General features: G+C 36.2%; 1 protein-coding gene across 1 annotated transcript in view; it reads right to left on the bottom strand.

Moving 5' to 3' along the window:
* ARID2 (AT-rich interaction domain 2) overlaps positions 1–17,289 on the bottom strand; it is a 155,046-nt gene extending 137,757 nt beyond the window's left edge. The window contains exons 1-3 of the mRNA XM_047788027.1: positions 17,045–17,289; positions 16,837–16,930; positions 15,662–15,759 (exon numbers count right to left, since the gene is read on the bottom strand). Coding sequence (XP_047643983.1) covers positions 15,662–15,759; positions 16,837–16,930; positions 17,045–17,136 — 284 coding nt within the window. The 5' untranslated portion in view covers positions 17,137–17,289. The remainder of the gene's footprint in view (positions 1–15,661; positions 15,760–16,836; positions 16,931–17,044) is intronic.
* Between the last annotated feature and the right edge of the window lie 202 nt (positions 17,290–17,491).

Below are 17,491 nucleotides of genomic sequence, written 5' to 3'. Positions count from 1 at the left end.
AGATTACTCATTTGCTGAGAGGCCCACCATACCCACCTGAATTCATAAATAGCTCTACCACAGCAAAAGATCTGACTCAGTTCAACTACAATGTATCAATGTTGAATTAGGAGCTTTAAGAGGTAATAATTATTTTTTTTAAGTCTTTCACCCTAAGACACTGGTGGTAAAATCAGAGCAGTAAATTATAATTCAAAAAACTAAACTCTAATCCTCTTAGCAATGATACTTAAAGGCTTTTTTCCTCATAGATAAAACACCTATCTTGTAAAGTTGTAAAAATCCGCTAAGATGAATTATTTATAAAAATGAACTATACTGTAAACACTACTGTGCAAGTCTTATTATAAAAATATACATTAAAGGATTTTTAAATAAAAAGTCACAATCCCACAACTATCCCAACCATTTTCATATTTTCTTATTCCTTTCAGGTGCTTGTCTTCATATACTTTTTAATAAAGATATAGTCATGTGTACTTGGGAGAAAACAATACAGCATGCCTTTTTTTAAAGCTATATGGCCCAGGTTCAAATACTAGCTCCTAAAATTACTAACTGTGTGAGCTTGGGCAAGATTCTTAAACCCTTTGTCCTATTTTCTCTTCTATAACATTAAGATAACAGGAACAATACCTACGCCACAGGGAGGTGTGAAGAAGAAATAAGCTGTTGTAAATCATTTAGTACAGTGCTTGGAACACGGCAAATTCGATAAAAAGCTAAGAAAAAAACAAAATATAAACTTGGTATTCTGCTTTCAAAAAAACTTAAGGTGATGTCATAAAGTATATTATTATCTAAAATATCGTAAGAAAGATTCTTTTAAAGGGCTCTAGGATACTTCACGTTGACTATTTTTAGAATAAATCTCCCTACCATCCCTTTGTCTAGATATTTTATAATGTATAATAGAATTCATCTATTGCTTCATACTTCCAGTAGAGGTCTCCATCTAAAACATAATGTATCAGACTGAAAACTCTAAATTTGTATACTGGCTAGTTTTTCAAATACGTATTTTAAGTTTTTGCAAGCAAAACATTTAAAATAAGGACTATCTGAAGAAAAAACAATTTTTCCAGTGGGGTTATCATACTCTGCTCTCCAGTAATACTCACCTCTCTTATAAATATAACCCTTTGGACAAGAAAGGCAAACAGAAGACTGTTGGATACAAATAATAAATCAAGTGCATCATCTATCACAGCTAATGGCCAACAATTTAATACCTATGCTTTATAGATGTTCTAAGTCAGTAAAACCATCTTAAAGTAAAAGTAAAGGTCATGTTTTGTAGTAGCAAAGAAATCTCAACCATCTTCTACATTTATCCCTTTTAAATCAGAATAAAGTGTCTACAGTAATAAAAGCAGTTCTGAAGTGGCTTCCGTTTTCCTTCTCCCATCATTCAGTAATAGTATCTAAGACAAGTCAATTATCCTTATGCAGGACCACCAGAGAAAAATATCCTTTCTTCTAGTCTACCAAAAAGCCTGAGGCTAAACCACCTTCTTAAAAATCCCTTCTAGTTAAGAACGATGATACTATGAACTGGTATCTTCAGTAGTCATATCCAATTGTTGCTAAGTACATACTTCTTGCTCCTATAGCTAGGAATCTAAAATTTCAAGCTCTATAAGTTACATCCTTAGGTCTCTATAAAACATAAAATCTACATATAATATTTAGGTCTCTATAAAACATAAAATCTACATATAATATTTAATGTCTACCTCAACTTAGGTCTCTATAAAACATAAAATCTACATATAATATTTAATATCTACCTCAACTTAGCTCCTTTAATGTGTAAGACAATGTGTAAGGTAAATATAAGATTTGGTATGCCCAAAAACAGATCAAAAAATTATAAAACAATTTGCTTAAAGCTAATAAACAGTGGTTGCATGTGTGCACATGTACATACACATCCACCTAACCCCAGAAGTTTGTAAACAGGGGGATAAAGAAGGAGGGATGTTCCAAGCAACTCTCAAAACTAGTAAGACTTTAATGTCCAAATGATATCTAATTCTGAGGATCAAATACACAATGTAAAAACAGAACACATCTGACTTAGTAATAATGGATTTGAATGGATTCACCCAAACATATTAAGATTTCTGACGTAACTAAAGCATGAATTTGCTTTTCATCTCCACAGGCTAGATAACCTATAAAGATGACTTTTTCTTTTTTTTTTTTTGCTTTTTAGGGCTTCATGCATGGCATATGGAAGTTCCCAGGCTAGGGGTCAAAAGAGAGCTAACAGCTGCCAGCCTACGCCACAGCCAGAGCAATGCAGGATCCAAGCCGCGTCTGTGACCTATACCACAGTTTATGGCAATGCTGGATCCCCGACCCACTGAGCGAGGCCAGGGATCAAACCTGCATCCTCATGGATACTAGTCAGATTTGTTTCTGCTATGCCACAACGGGAACTCCCTATAAAGATGACTTTTAAACAAAAACAATTACTTCTCACCTTAAGAATATAAAAAATCAACTATCAAATCATAGTTTATACTACTCTTCCCAGGCTAGGGGTCTAATCGGAGCTGTAGCTGACAGCCTATGCCAGAGCCACAGCAACGCGGGATCAGAGCCGCATCTGCGACCTACACCACAGCTCACAGCAATGCCGGATCGTTAACCCACTGAGCAAGGGCAGGGATCGAACCCGCAACCTCATGGTTCCTAGTCGGATTCGTTAACCACTGCGCCACAATGGGAACTCCCTTTTTTTTTTTAAACAAGTGATATAATGGCCAGCAAAGAATGCAATAATAAAGAGTTCTTAATGAATAGATAAAGGTAATTTACCTCCAAAGTTATCATTCAGCATTTTAGCTGATTTTTATTTATATTTTAAATTCTTAGGGAATTACCATTGTGGCTCAGTGGAAATGAATGTGACTAGCATCCATGAGGATGGGGGTTCCATCCCTGGTCTTACTCAGTGGGTTAAGGATCCAGCATTGCTGTGAGCTGTGGTGTAGGTCACAGACACAGCTCGGATCCTGAGTTGCTATGGCTGTGGTGCAGGGCATCAACTCTAGCTCATTTTTGACCCCTAGCCTGGGAACTTCCATATGCCGCAGGTGCGGCCCTAAAAAAGACAAAAAAAAAAAAAAGACTTAGAACATCAGAAATATTCACATTCAAACATACACTGCAAAATAAAATTTAAATTTGTTAACAGTCAGTATTAGTTTCTCTTTTGAACACAGATAATAGAGATTTTTAAAAATTAAAGTCAAATGCTGATAGATAAACATATGAAGGCTATCACTAAATCTGACTCAAGTCTAATAGCACTGTTCACTCAATAAACAGATACAGAAACATTATGTTAATAGAACATATAGAGATACTGTATTAAGAACACACAGCAGGCAAATGCCTTAGTCAATGAAGAAATGCTAGGCACATCAAACTAAGCTCAGTATCAAAATAAGGAAAAGATGCCCTTGTTTTCCCAACTATTTCACAATGGCCAATATAATCAGACAAAAGAAAATAATTAAAGGCATAAAATTTAGAAAAGAAGTAACACTACCCATTTGTAGATGACATACTAGTTATGTCTAAAAAATTTTTTAAACTAATGAAAAAACTAATACAAATAGCAAAACAATTGAGTAAGGCACTAGATTGCAATATAAAAAATCCCTAACTTTCATGTATAAATAACCAATTAAAAAATACAATGGAAGAGAAAGCCACTAAGAAAAATGATAATATATTTAAAAATAAATTTAAGAAATATCTAAAACCTAAAAAAGGGAAACTTCAGACTCTTCTACGACACATAAATATTTGAATAGGAAGACTTTCATTGTTCCTAGACAGGTCAACTCAGCATCATGCAGTTCTAAGGTAATTTCTAAAATTTATGCAATCTCCATTTAAAAAAAAAGCAAAACAAAAACAAAAAACATTTTTAAAAACCAAGCTTTTTTCTGAAACTAGAACAAATTAAAGCTCAACTTCATATGAAAAAACATAAAATAATACCCAAGAAAACTTTGTAAAAAAAAGAACTGTGAAATGGAAATGGTACTACCAAATAATAAAACTTGCTTATATTAAGCCACAATAATTACAATAAAATGAGATACCATTTCTTAACCTCCCAGATTGGTAAAATTTTAAAAGCCTGGCAAACACATGGCAAAGCTGTGGGAAATGGGCACTTTCATATACTGCTTGTGGGAATGCAAAATAGTTCTCTCCTATTTGGAAAGAATCCAGTGGGAATTTGGCAGTATTTAGTAAAACTACATATGTATTTATTCTTTGATCACTGCATCAACCCCCACTGCAGTAACTGACTCTGAAGATACATCTCCAAAAGTTTGAAAATAGGTTTGTATAAGGCTAGTAGATTTGCCAATTGTTCATATGACATTATCAGCTACTACATAGACTGAAACAACCCAAGTGTGATTATGTAGAACACTGGTTGAATAAAGTATCTACAAAGTGAAATACCATGCAGCCATTAAAAAAAAGGAACTTCATGAACTTTGAGTAATACCTGAGTTACAATAAGTTAAAAAAAAAATGAAATAGAGTGCCTTCCTCGTTTTAAGATGGAGAATCAAAAATTCATATATGTACCTCCTTATTTTTGCAAAACAAAAAGGAAAGATAACCAGAACTAGTAGTTAATAATAAAGCATGGATGGAAATGGGGTAGAAGAGATAGGGAAGGAAAGAGGGTAACCTCCGAGTATATCTTTGTTTAAATTTTGATTTTAGAATCTCACTAAGGATTTTACATATTCATAAATAAAATTAAAGTGGGAAAAATACAAAATTGAATACAAATGGAAAAATACAGATTTTACTGTATTAAGTGAATAACAATACCGAGAAAAAAAGAATTCAATCACTTTGAATTTTTTTTAACACAATTACTTATCAATATAAAGCCAGTCTGAACACAAAAAGAAATACAAACACATTTGTAATTCTACTTGGCAGTTTTGTTGTTTGTAGTGGTATGCATAAAATAATTCTGAAATTATTGTCTATGTGCTACAGAACTAACAAGATTAAGTAAACATACTGGTGTCAGGAACTAGCTTCTCAATGCAGCTAAAGTGAGACACATGGAATAGAAGAAGCCAAGAAGGAAACTTGTGTGGACTGTATTAAAGGTATCAGCATAGCCTTATGATTTGTAAAATATGTATATTTATATTTAAAATAAGCAAACTTCCTGGCTCTGTTTCTCTAAAGGGCCTTCAAGAAAAGATAAGCTAGTGACAATGAGCACATCTAACATCCAGATCTTGGTTTCTATATACCATTCCACACTAAAAGAAACCAAGACTTCTTGGAGAAATAGCTGATGCTAAAGCAAGGTAAGCAAAAGACAAGCTGACTCTGGAAGATCTTATTTTATCAGAAAGCAAGGAAGTGCTCAAAACATCACAGGAATTTATTTAAAAAACAGAGGAGCCAGCTTCAAAGGACTCCTCCTGGCCAAATTTAAGCAGCAAAATGTATACCTGTAACAGATTTTAATCCATTGTATAACATAAAAATCTAATGATGAAAATGTTTTCCTTATTATAGATTGTCAACTAATAAATGTAAAAGAAGTGACAGAATTAGAAAATAAATATACCCATTATAATAATTGATTCAGGTAAGAATCACAGTGGATATTAAAACTATTGGGAAAAGTTAGATGGTGAGTGAGATATTTACACAAGTCTTAAAGTATGTCTCCACAGGTTACCTGCTAATTACAAAAGAGAAAATGGAAACTTTACAGTAGAGAAACCAGAACACCAACTTAACTGTTAACATCAGCAATGATGGGACAAAGTGATATCACACACCTCTCACCAAAAAAGCCTAACATAAATCCAGTTCTGAAAAAACCTCAGACAAACCCAAAATTGATAGTACAGTTGGCTCATACTCTTCAAAAATGGTAATATTACGGGGAGTTACCATCGTGGCTCTGTGGTAACAAACCCAACTAGCATCCATGAGGATGGAGGTTTGATCCCTGGCCTCACTCAGTGGGTTAAGGATCGATGTTGCCGTTAAGCTGTGGTGTAGGTCACAGATGCAGCTTGGATCCCACATTGCTGTGACTGTGGCATAGTCCAGCAGCTGTAGCTCCAATTCAACCCCTAGTCTGGGAACTTCCATATGCTGCGGGTGTGGCCCTAAAAAAAACAAAAACAAAAACAACAAAATAGCAATATTATGAAAGATTGAAACACTGGAGATATGATAACAAGATCATGGATTAAAAGCTGGTGGGTATGACTGCTATAAAAGACATCTTTGGGAGTTTCCTGGTGATCTAGCAGTTAAGGATTCAGTGATGTCACTGCTGTGGCTCAGGTTTGATCCCTGGCCCAGGAACTTCCACATGCTGCAAGAGTAGCTAAAGGGAAAAAAAAAAAATCTTTGGAATAGTTACAGTTATTATGATTATATCCACAGGGCTTTTCCTTTTCTTTTTTATTGGAGTATAGTTAATTTACAATGTTGTGCCAATTCCTGATGTACAGCAAAGTAACCCAATCATATATATACATTCCCTTTCTTATGTTATATTCCACCATGATCTATCCCAAGAGACTGGATATAGATAGTTCTCTGTTATATTCATGCTTAATCTTCTGAATTTGATTACTGTACTACTATTACATAAGAGAACGTTTTTATTCTTAATATACACTTATATTTAGGAGGAAAGTAATGATATTAAATGATTAAACAATAATAATGATTATTAATAATATATATATATATATACACACATACCATCACATAAAAAGAGAAAATTACAAAGCAAATGAGGCAAAATAATAACAACTGGACAATATAAATGAAGTGCAAACAAGAATGCACATATAGGAGTTCCTGTAAGGCTCAGCGGTTTAAGGATCAAGCATTGTCACTGCAGTGGCTCAGGTCACCGCTGTGGCACAGATTCAATCCCTGGCCTGGGAACTTCTGCGTGCCACAGATCCAGCCAAAAAAAAAAAAAAAGAATTCACATATAGATAGAAAAAAAAATTAACAATTCTGGAAAAACATATGAAAGAAAGAAAATTAAAGGCTTATCATTTCTCTCAACCAGATATTTTACTACTAGATTGAATTAAGACATTGCAATGTGAGACTACCTGGAAAAACTACTCCGAAATTCAGAAGTTTGACGTTTCAATGGTGTAAACTAAAAAGATTATACCAAACCGCTTAAGCACTCTTGACCTATTACTTGTGAGTGCACTTGGAGTACAGTCTGCTAAGGTACTAAATACTGTTTATGAAGTACTAAGTGGTCTGATCTAAGCCCAAGTACATTGAAAATTCACTTAATCTATGAACCATTATGGAAAGTGTGATCAACTTGGGCATCATTACTGACACATTTACATTCAGCCCCATCTCTAAGTACTACAGATTAAGTATTTTCTTCCCAGGCCCCTAACTATGATCTCTCCTTTGGCCTGTTTTAACAGAATGTTCCTACTTACCTCAGGTACGTTTATTAATATAAACATTTTATTTATTTAAAATAACCATTGGGCTAGGAGAAGGACAAAATCAAATTTCATCCAAAAACACTTCACCATGAGAGGTATATATATTAAATTATACAATAAACATCATCTCCGTGCACAGAGCAACTGACCACTGAATACTATAATTAAGAATTTACCAAATACAATAAAGAAGAGAATTAAAGATACTTGCCATATTTCACATTAAGACATGTATTCAAATAACAGATTCTTATACAACTTTATTCAAATCCTTCCTCATAAAAAGCAGTATTTTGGTTTGGTCTCATTATATGGTAAAGGAAAAAAATCATTTACTGAATGAAACAAAGGTAAACATACCTAGGTCATGGAAAATACCCGAAGATATTTAACAACTGTGGATAATGGATGGTTATGTATGAGACCATGCTTTGTAAAGCGAAAAGCAGGTGTACTGCCAGGAAAGGAAAGGAAATGGAAAGGTGAAGGGGAGAAAGTGTAGTCTGAAAATATGTAAAATAAACCTTACTAAGTGGCAATTATGGCTGACACTTAAGATTGAGAGTTCGATATAACCTACAGACTCTTTTTTTTTTTTTTTTCTGAAGTAGTCCATATGCTCCAGAAGAAAAGAGTTTGAGTGGTGGAAAGAAATTCTTTGCTAAGTGTTATTTTTTCTGAGATTAAATAACAGCAATTACTTCTGAAACTTGAAATGATAAAAATAAAATCTCACATATGAAAATGGTTTGAAAAATGAAGATAAAGTGCATTAAACAAGTTATTGTTAGTATTGTTATTTTTAAAGGAATTTATATAAGTTAACTCCCCTAAGCAGTACTGGGATAGACCAAGAAAATCCTCACAAAGAGAAAAGGCATTCAGTAAATTCAATAAAATAAATGGCATTCCACTTGGGAAAAATATTATAAATTCCTATTTTTTTTTCTTTTCTGGGCGCCTCATGGCATATGCAGTTCCCAGGCCAGGGTTCAGATTCAAGCCACAGGTGTGACTTATGCCACAGATATGGCAATGCCAGATCCTAACCTACTGTGGCAGGCTGGGTACTGAACCTGCATCCCAGCTTTCCAGAAATGCTGCTGATCCCGCTATGCCATAGCAGGAACTCCTAAAGTCCTATTAAAAACAGAAAACAAACAAAAAACCTAGATATTAATAAAAAATTACTGTTAACTAATTTTTTAAAATCCAAATTACTATACAAATACGGCCAAGATAAGTTCAAAATGGTACTGCATTTATCCTTTTTTCCCCCTTAATTGAGGTGCAGTCCTTGTTAACCTTCTCTAGAGCCCAGACACAAAGCAGGATGCATCCAGGCTCTGCTTAGAGATGACAGATGCAGCTTGAGCAGGTGCCCCTAGACCAGATGTCACCTAGAGGCTTTGTTCTGGATGTGGCCCTAGCCAACATGTTGATGCCAAGGTAAACGACTTAGCAATTAAATTGGCTTAATTATAATAATTATATCAACTGTTCTCACACTTCAGCATATTTAAGAATCACCTGGGGCACACTTTTCAAAAAAATACAATGTTTCAGACCATTCAGACACTAACTACCCAATACACCTAAAACCATCTCAGAACCACTAAAATGGGACAGCTAACCATTATATGCTTCATGATCTGATGAAAAGCTCAACACTGCCTATTAGGTATACCTAAAATAAATAAACTTGAATTTTTTCAACCTTTAAATCTAACTATTTTTCGAAAATAAATACAGAGGATAGAAGAACGGGTTAACTGACACTAGAAGGATGCAGTCAATCGAATCCAGAATTAGGGCATTCTAAAGGACAAGTGACCCCCATTACTTCAATAAATCAATGGCGTGATAGGAAAAGGAAACTGTTAAAAGAGACTAATGAAATAAAACAGCCAAAACAACAAATTCAACCTCACCATAAAATCCTCTTGCAATAAGTTGGGGTGAAACTGCAAGCACTGATTTAAATTATTAGTGGAAGTATGAATCTATCATTTGCAGCAATAATTCATAATGCAGTATCTATTCCTAGATATCACCAAGAGATTTCAGTTCCAGCAATAGATCACTGCAACATACTTAGTCACGAGGGTGACATAGCTTCATTTTTCACATTATGAATATGCGAAAAATATCCAAGCACAAGTGAAATTTTCTTATGTTTGAAACAGAAATATATGATAGACTCCATCCTAATAATAGAATTCTTGGAAAGTTCAATAAAAATCATAATCTGAATGTAACAGAGAGTGACAATTTGCTCTAAACCATCTCTTTATTCCAGGTCCCACAAAAGTTTATTTCTTTCTCTCTCTCTCTCTCTTTTTTTTTTGCTTTTTAGGGTCACACCTGTGGCATATGGAAGTTCCCAGGATAAGGGTCAAATCAGAGCTAAAGCCACTGGCCTACACCACAGCCACAGCAACACAAGATCCAAGCCGCATCTGCGACCTACATCACAGCTCATGGCAATGACGGATCCTTAACCCACTGAGCAAGCCCAGGGTTCAAACCCATATCCTCATGGTTCCTAGTCAGGTTCATTAACCACTGAGCCACAAGTGGAACTCCTAAAAGTTTTATTTTCTAAGTGAATCCATTAATAAACTTTGATACGTTAACCAGTACCAATATCAATCAGCATATATACATTTGGGGGCATTTCTGAATAAAAAGCATCAAAGTGCCTATTTCCTGGGCTCTACCATGGATAACTGAACTAGCCATGTTATTTACATTTATTTTAAATTCAAAAGCCAACACTTTTGCTTTCCATAAAAATTATGCTTATGATTTCAAACCATAAAATATTTAACAATAATCTATAATCCAAACATCTCCATTTTTAACTCCAGTGAATTTGGTTGTGAAACCAAAATCTACTTTTAAACACCTTTCCGTAAAAATCAAAATTCATGATTATAACCCGTTTTTAAAATCACAGAACTGAGGCAAATAAAAATTTTAGCAGGACTATTATATCTCATAAAAAATAATTAACAGTCTATAAAACAATGTGACCAACAATTCTGCTACCTTTATTTTACTGGCAATGAACAAAAGATAAATTTTAAATGTCCCCTATTCTAACAACTATTTAAGTATTACCAATGTAACTGTGTACAGTCACTGATAAAAATAACCAAATAATACTCCACAAAAATCAATTAAACTTTGACTTATATATATATATTTATATATATATATCTACATTCATATACATAATTACCTTTCATTTCACATTTTCCTCATTTTTCCATATTTAAAATTTTTCTTCCTAACCCTTATTTATTCTAGCTCAGAGTTTCCCAAAACAAGATCAACAGAACTTAGTAGGTGTTCTTCAAACATTCCCCTGCCTTTATGTGGTGGTATCTGGGAACCACTTTCTACTATGAGTGGGAGGAGGGAGATAATAAATAGTATTTCTCCAGACAGTCTTGAGATCCACAATGCACATTAACGAAACAAAATTTCTAAGAAGTCCTTCAATGAGGTAACCCAAATTTAGCACTTGTGCTTAAATTCATTTTGCTTTTTTCAAAGAAACATACTGACATTTCAGGAAAACAAATCTTTCATATAGCGCAAACTGGGAATGTCCATTCTAATTGATCTTGAATACCCAAGAGTACAGTAACTATAGTGGTGGCAGATTAGAGAAGTAGAAACAGAGAGAATCTCCCCTCTCTGCGGCCCCCAGCAAAGGTCTTCTAATTCCCAATTCAAACAAACCCTATTTTTACCAATCAACTTTAGTAGGGACTATACCATTCTGGAAAATCCCCAATAAGCAGCTTTCCTCATATAATAATAAAAACTCTAAATACTTTACCTAAAAACATGTACTGAATACTTACTTGCTTACTAATGCACCTAAATTCCAGTGAATTAAAATGTTTGTTTTTCTTTCTTTTTCCAACTTCTAATATTGTTCAGTTTGGGAACATAAAAGAATCATAGCAGCAATATACTTTTCTATGCAGGTTATAGTGGATTTCACACATAACCAACTATGAACATGATGAATCCACAACAGACTAGAGGATTATAAGAGTACTCCTCTTTGGTAAACCATTTTTAGTTAATAGCTAAGGCAGAATATTTAAATGCAGTATCTCTTGAGTTATAGTTAAGTTCTTAGTGTGTATCCTCAGTGAAACTATCCACCCTGGAAAGTGTTAGATTTATTTCTACTTAGGACAAACTTAAGCTGTTTAAAACATGGTTTCTAAGACATAACACTAACCTAGCTGAGCTCTTATAAGTCTTTCAACTTTTTCTACTTTCTCCTCCTTCCAACAAGTTTGCATGCCCTCTAAAATGCAACAGAATACCAGAAAATATCAAAATCAAACTTGTTCAAAATGATATAGTTTATAAAATTAATTTTAGAATGTCTATATGAATAATTTATTTAGATACAGTTTTTCTTCCAGTCTCCACAGTACTTTTATTTTCCTTCCTTGAATAAGGAGAGCAATCTCTCCTTATCAATTCTGTTGATACACCAACTCAGTGTACTACTGTAAGTACCGGTATTACATATTTATTACAATTTTGAATTATTCTTTCATTTAACCTCAAGTGATTCATAAAAAGCTTTCTCTTAAAAGAAGTGATCTACGTGGCGGATACTAACTACCTAACACATAAGTGTATTCATTCTATTTACCTAATAAACATAAACTTTGCTGGTATAATTTAAGGGAAGGCTTCATTCGCTAAAGGGGGGGGCGGGAGATAAATTCACAATGAAATTGAAAATTCACTATGGTGGGTGCAACTCTAACTGGGTACAACTTTACACATACTTTCATTTACACGTAAGTACATGTAAAAAAAAGAAGAGATTTTATAAGAAAACTACTAATAAAGTTTTATACAATAATTTTTTTATCTCTAAGATATTTTACCTCCTTTCCAAAAATCAAGTTTATAATGGAAACATCAAGTCAATCTTGACTATAACTGTACTACTGGTATCAGTAAGCTACAATAAAATTCTTCAAGTATTTGAAATATGTACCTACATCTTCATAGGAAGACTTCAAATTCATAACAAAAGTAAGAGCAGTAAATTGCTCCCCCCCCAATTTTAGCATCAAAAGATAAAAGTAACCAATATGGAGCATAATGAATATAATAAATACATTTAACAATATGTAATTTCCAATTATATTTTAATTTCTTAAAATCATTTGTGACTAACAAACTGAATTCATAATAGACTGATTAAATATTACTGAACACACGGAGGAATATAACTTTTTTGTCCAAATAACAAATGCCCTTAAAGCCACTTAGATTTTCTTACACTTTATCTTAATCTACAAAATATGAAAAATTATACCTATCCTTTCAAACTTATAAAGGTATTCTAATAATAAACATGTGTGGAACACATTAAGATGTACATAACAAGAAAGGACTAAAGGAAAACAAAATATATAGACATCACAGATGAGTAATACCCAATCTTTAAAGATAGTACTTTTACACATTATCAGTAGGCACTTACATTTTTAAGTAAATACCAGTGTTAAAACAAATAATCAATTGCATTTTCAACTTTAGACTTTGAGAAATTTTTGTAGACAGTCTACAACTGAAAAAATGTATGTTTGACACAATCAAGCTAATTTTTGGCAGACTACTAAACTCATCCCTCTATATTTAATGACTATCTATGTTTGTACCAAAACAAACACAAAAATGTTATATACATGGCCAGCATACTAGTTTGCTCTTCTTAATAAGGCTAACAGCTACCCATCCAATTAGTAATGAAACTACAGAGGAATGCTAGCAAATATTAAACTTGTAGAGTAAATGAAGAATACATGTCTTACAGTAAGTCAAATGAAACAGAAGTTCATATTTTCAAAAAAGTATTCCACCTGTGATTTATAAAACACACTGCATTATCTACTCAACAGAAATCATGAAATTCAATTTGATATATCAAAGAAGGAACTTACAAAGTCACTTGATTACTGTTTCTTACTATGAAGAGGTACTCTCATGGTTAAGTAACAGAACTACTATGAAAGCTTGGCATCCTGTCTGCCAGTTAAGATTTTTCAGGGGAAGGTGTAAAACCCAGCATAATACATGTCCTCTAACTGTGCAATATTACACCACTATGGACAAAAATCTTCCAAGGTTGGTAGTACCCAATTTTTGACCAGCATATTTCTTTTGTATTTTTTTTACAAGCCATGCAAATTTTCACATGGCTTTATTTTCCAAAACAAATGCTTCAACTTTTTCCCTAGTAGCCTAGATACAATCCTACAAAAACAAACCTGGAGAGTGATATATGGAGGAAAAACAAGTTTAGCTAAGGACAAACGTAGCTTCTAATAAGAGTATAAAGCTCAAATTGACCTGAGAACAATGTAAAGAGTTACAAACAATCCTGAAACTACATAGTTAAAAAAAATAGTACCTATAAGTATAATCAATGGAGGATATGATCCCAAGATAGAAATCACAACTGGAAAAACAATACTTATGTAATTTGTAGTAAGCTAGGAGTCTAGCCATTTGATTGTCCTAAAACCCTGTTAATATGAATGTAAATTCTTCAGAAAAACACACATCTCATGAAACATATCTCTCATACAGTAACTTCTGGATATTAAGTTTCAATCAATCATCTAATAAATATCAGGCATTAACTTTAAAACATGTATTTTAAACAGTTAAAATCTAAATGGCTCAAATTGATTACCAGAAAACCAGGACATGTATTAACACCACTCCTCTCAACATTACAAATGAAAATGAGCAATTAATATCACCATAAATAAAAAATTCTCTACTTCTCACCACATTACTAAATCAATGGTTTTGGAGGTTAATTTTATTCTACTTTGTTTTTTGTTTTAGTCTTTTATTTAAAAATGCACTCTAACACATGCCACCTTATACTCACAATAGATAACAACTAACCATATTTAATATTTTCTAGACTTCCCTGTAACTCAGAACTACTCACAAAGTTCTGCAAACTCTTTAGCTTCAAGGCTGAAGTCAATCTAAGCCAATAGAAAGTACACCTGTGCAATTACTGCATTTCCTATTCCAGAATGCTGAACATAACACAGAATATCCACATATGGATATTGCATTTGGAGCAATGATAAATGCCAAACTCCAATTATACAGAAGAAGCTGCATTACCTAAAAAAAAGGCCATCCTATAACATCATTATTGAAAAGTAATAAATATGAAGAGCATTATTTTAATTTTAAATAATAAATAGCAACTAAGGAGACTATGAAGGTAGATAAATATTAAAAATAAGACAATATGAAAATATCCCTAGTAGAAAAACTGAAAGAAAAAATTAAAACTTAATTACAAAATAGATTATCTAAACTGTATCACATACCAACTGAGTAAGAAATTTACTTCGTCAAACAGTCAAAAAAGAGGGGAGAGAATGAACGAAAACCCAAATCATAGTCTTCCATTTTGTAGTATCCCTGATCTTCCTAAATAAACAATAATCCTTTTAAACGTTTTTAAGTCACTCAAAAATCCCCCCCCCCAAATTCTAAAAACAACCCGGGTCACTTAAAGCACCAACTTGTTACGCTATGCAGAAACATCCTACTGAAAAATTACTCAGTGACACGGTTCCACACACATAAAAGTTTCATTTTTAAAAAATCTTAAAGTCAGAATTTAAAAGGGCAAAAGAGTTTCCAAAACAAAGAAAAAATTTCCCAAGGGATACAAAGTTTCATTAACTATCTTAACTCTTTTACTAAGCATCACCTTTCTGCCCCTCTGTGGATATCAAGCAATCAATAACAATGTCACAAAAGAATGTTTACCAAGAATGGGGGTGGGGTGTCACCTGTAATGATTCTGTATGAAAAATGTAAACAATCCTAAAATAGGAAAGGAAAACTTTCACCTTCCTACAACCTCACTTTATTGATATTTAATGTTTCTCAGGCTGAAATTAACAGACGTTTAGAAATTGGTGAGCAAGGTTTGCTTCTGGTTTGGGGCTTTCTTCTCTTTTTTTTTTTTTCCTTAAAAAAATCTCCCCATAAGTCCCTTATTTCCAAACACTGTTGGAAGAGTCACTACTACTCACCGCAAGTAATACTGTTTTAAAGCAAAGGCAGCGTTAGAACAACTTCTGGGAAAGTTGAACTCTTCAACAATTTCTCCCCACTGATTCTTCTCAGAAACCTGTTAAAAACACAGCCACACTTGTCTGAGAGTGCACAATCCAAGAAAACTCTAACCTAACTATGAAATAAATACCCATTCTACAGAGATGTGGAGATACCTCAGGCATCAGTGGGTGATTCGGCTCGATCCGTAAGAGTAACTGAGCAAGGGCTGCTTGAATCACTGGGTTTTCACCCAAGAGCCCTGTATTTAACAGCACTTGTTTTGTTTGGGGGGCGGGGGGGGGGGTGTTGGTGGGTTTGTTTTGTTTTTGAAGCCCGGACAATAACCAATCGCAAGTCCCTCTGTCGCCCCCTTTTAAATCTCAACGCGGTCCGTTTACACTAAAAAAAAAAAAGTTCAAAAGGATCAATACTGTTCCGGACAGCGACGTCCGCAGGTTCTGGGGGGGCCGGGGCCGGGGCCGATTCCGATCCCTCTCCCAGATCTATCCATCTCCATAGGCCCTTCTTTGAGGCCTACAGCTTCTGCCTAGCCTTGAAGCCTAAGATGGCTATTTGGAGACAGGTCCTGGTTTCTTTTGTTAGCTGTATAAACCGAGGGCGACGGGGCCGAGGCTGTGCCCCCGGCTGCCGGGATCATTTCGCAGCCGATTATCGATGTTAAACCTGCCCGCGCTAATTTTGAGTTGCACGAAAACTGCTCTCAGAGTCTGTGTGTCTCTGTGTCTCCGCCTGTGCTAGAGCGGCAGCGGCGGCAGAGCTGACTCGCGAGCGAGCGAGCGGGCGGGCGGGCGCGGGCGCGGGGCGGGCGCGGGGCTCGGGCGGGCGCCCCGCACGCCCGCACTCCCCGCTGCGGCGCTCAGACCCCGCCGGGCCGGCCGGGCACCGGGCAGGGCGCGAGCCGGCGCCGGGCCGCCCGCCCGCCGAGCCCCGCGCCCGCCGCGCGCACGCGAGCCACCAGGCCAAAAACAGCCCCGCCGCCGTCCGCCTCCGTGCCACCGGCTGGGAGCGAAAAGAACGCCTCTGGCCCCCGCGGGCCACCCCCCCAGCCCCGAGCGCCCACTCCGGGGTCAAAGGAGACTTTTTGGAGGAGGCCAGCGAGAGGGAAATACAAATTAAAACTTCCACTCACCTTCGCGAATCCGCCTAAAGTAGTGACTCTGGTGTAGAGACCGTGAAGATCCAGCTCCTTCCCACCCACCGCAGGGATTTTTTTAAAAGGCGACCTGCGGGAGAGAGAAAGCCCCGCACTTGTCAGCCGGGACCCCGCGCCGGCCCGGGCGGGAGAGCCCTGTTCGCCCCGGCTCGCCCCGGCGCTGCCCCCCCGGTTCTGCTCTCACCCTCTGCTGTGGTGGAACTGCCGCAGCTCGTCCAGGAAAGCGAGTCCCTTTCTCCGCTCGTCCGGAGGCGCCTTCCCCGTCGAGTTTGCCATTATTTTTTCAAAGGAGGTTTTTAAAAAACCCAGATCGGTGTTTTAAAAGCGCCCCCCGCTCCCTGCGCTTCCTACCAGAGCCCGGAGCCCATTCCTCGGCCGGCGGCGGCGGGGCTCAGTCATGGGCCGGCGGTGGCGGCGGCGGCGGCGGCGGCGGCGCAGGGAGGGAGGGAGGGAGGGGGAGGAGGAGGAGGAGGAGGGGAAGGAGGGAGCAGGAGGCCAGGGGGAGAGGAGGGAAGGAGGGAGGGGAATTTCTAAAAAAGTTTAAAGAAATCGGAGCGAAACTAGAGGGGCAAGCGACTGCCGGATCCGCGCGAAGCCGCGGGGCGAGCGCGGCCCCCACCCCTTCCTTCCC

Source organism: Phacochoerus africanus, chromosome 7 (genome assembly GCF_016906955.1).
Source record: "Phacochoerus africanus isolate WHEZ1 chromosome 7, ROS_Pafr_v1, whole genome shotgun sequence".
In the NCBI taxonomy this organism is placed as follows: Eukaryota; Metazoa; Chordata; class Mammalia; order Artiodactyla; family Suidae; genus Phacochoerus; species Phacochoerus africanus.
Note: the sequence above shows the minus strand (reverse complement) of the source record. Positions and strands in the feature narration are given on the sequence as shown.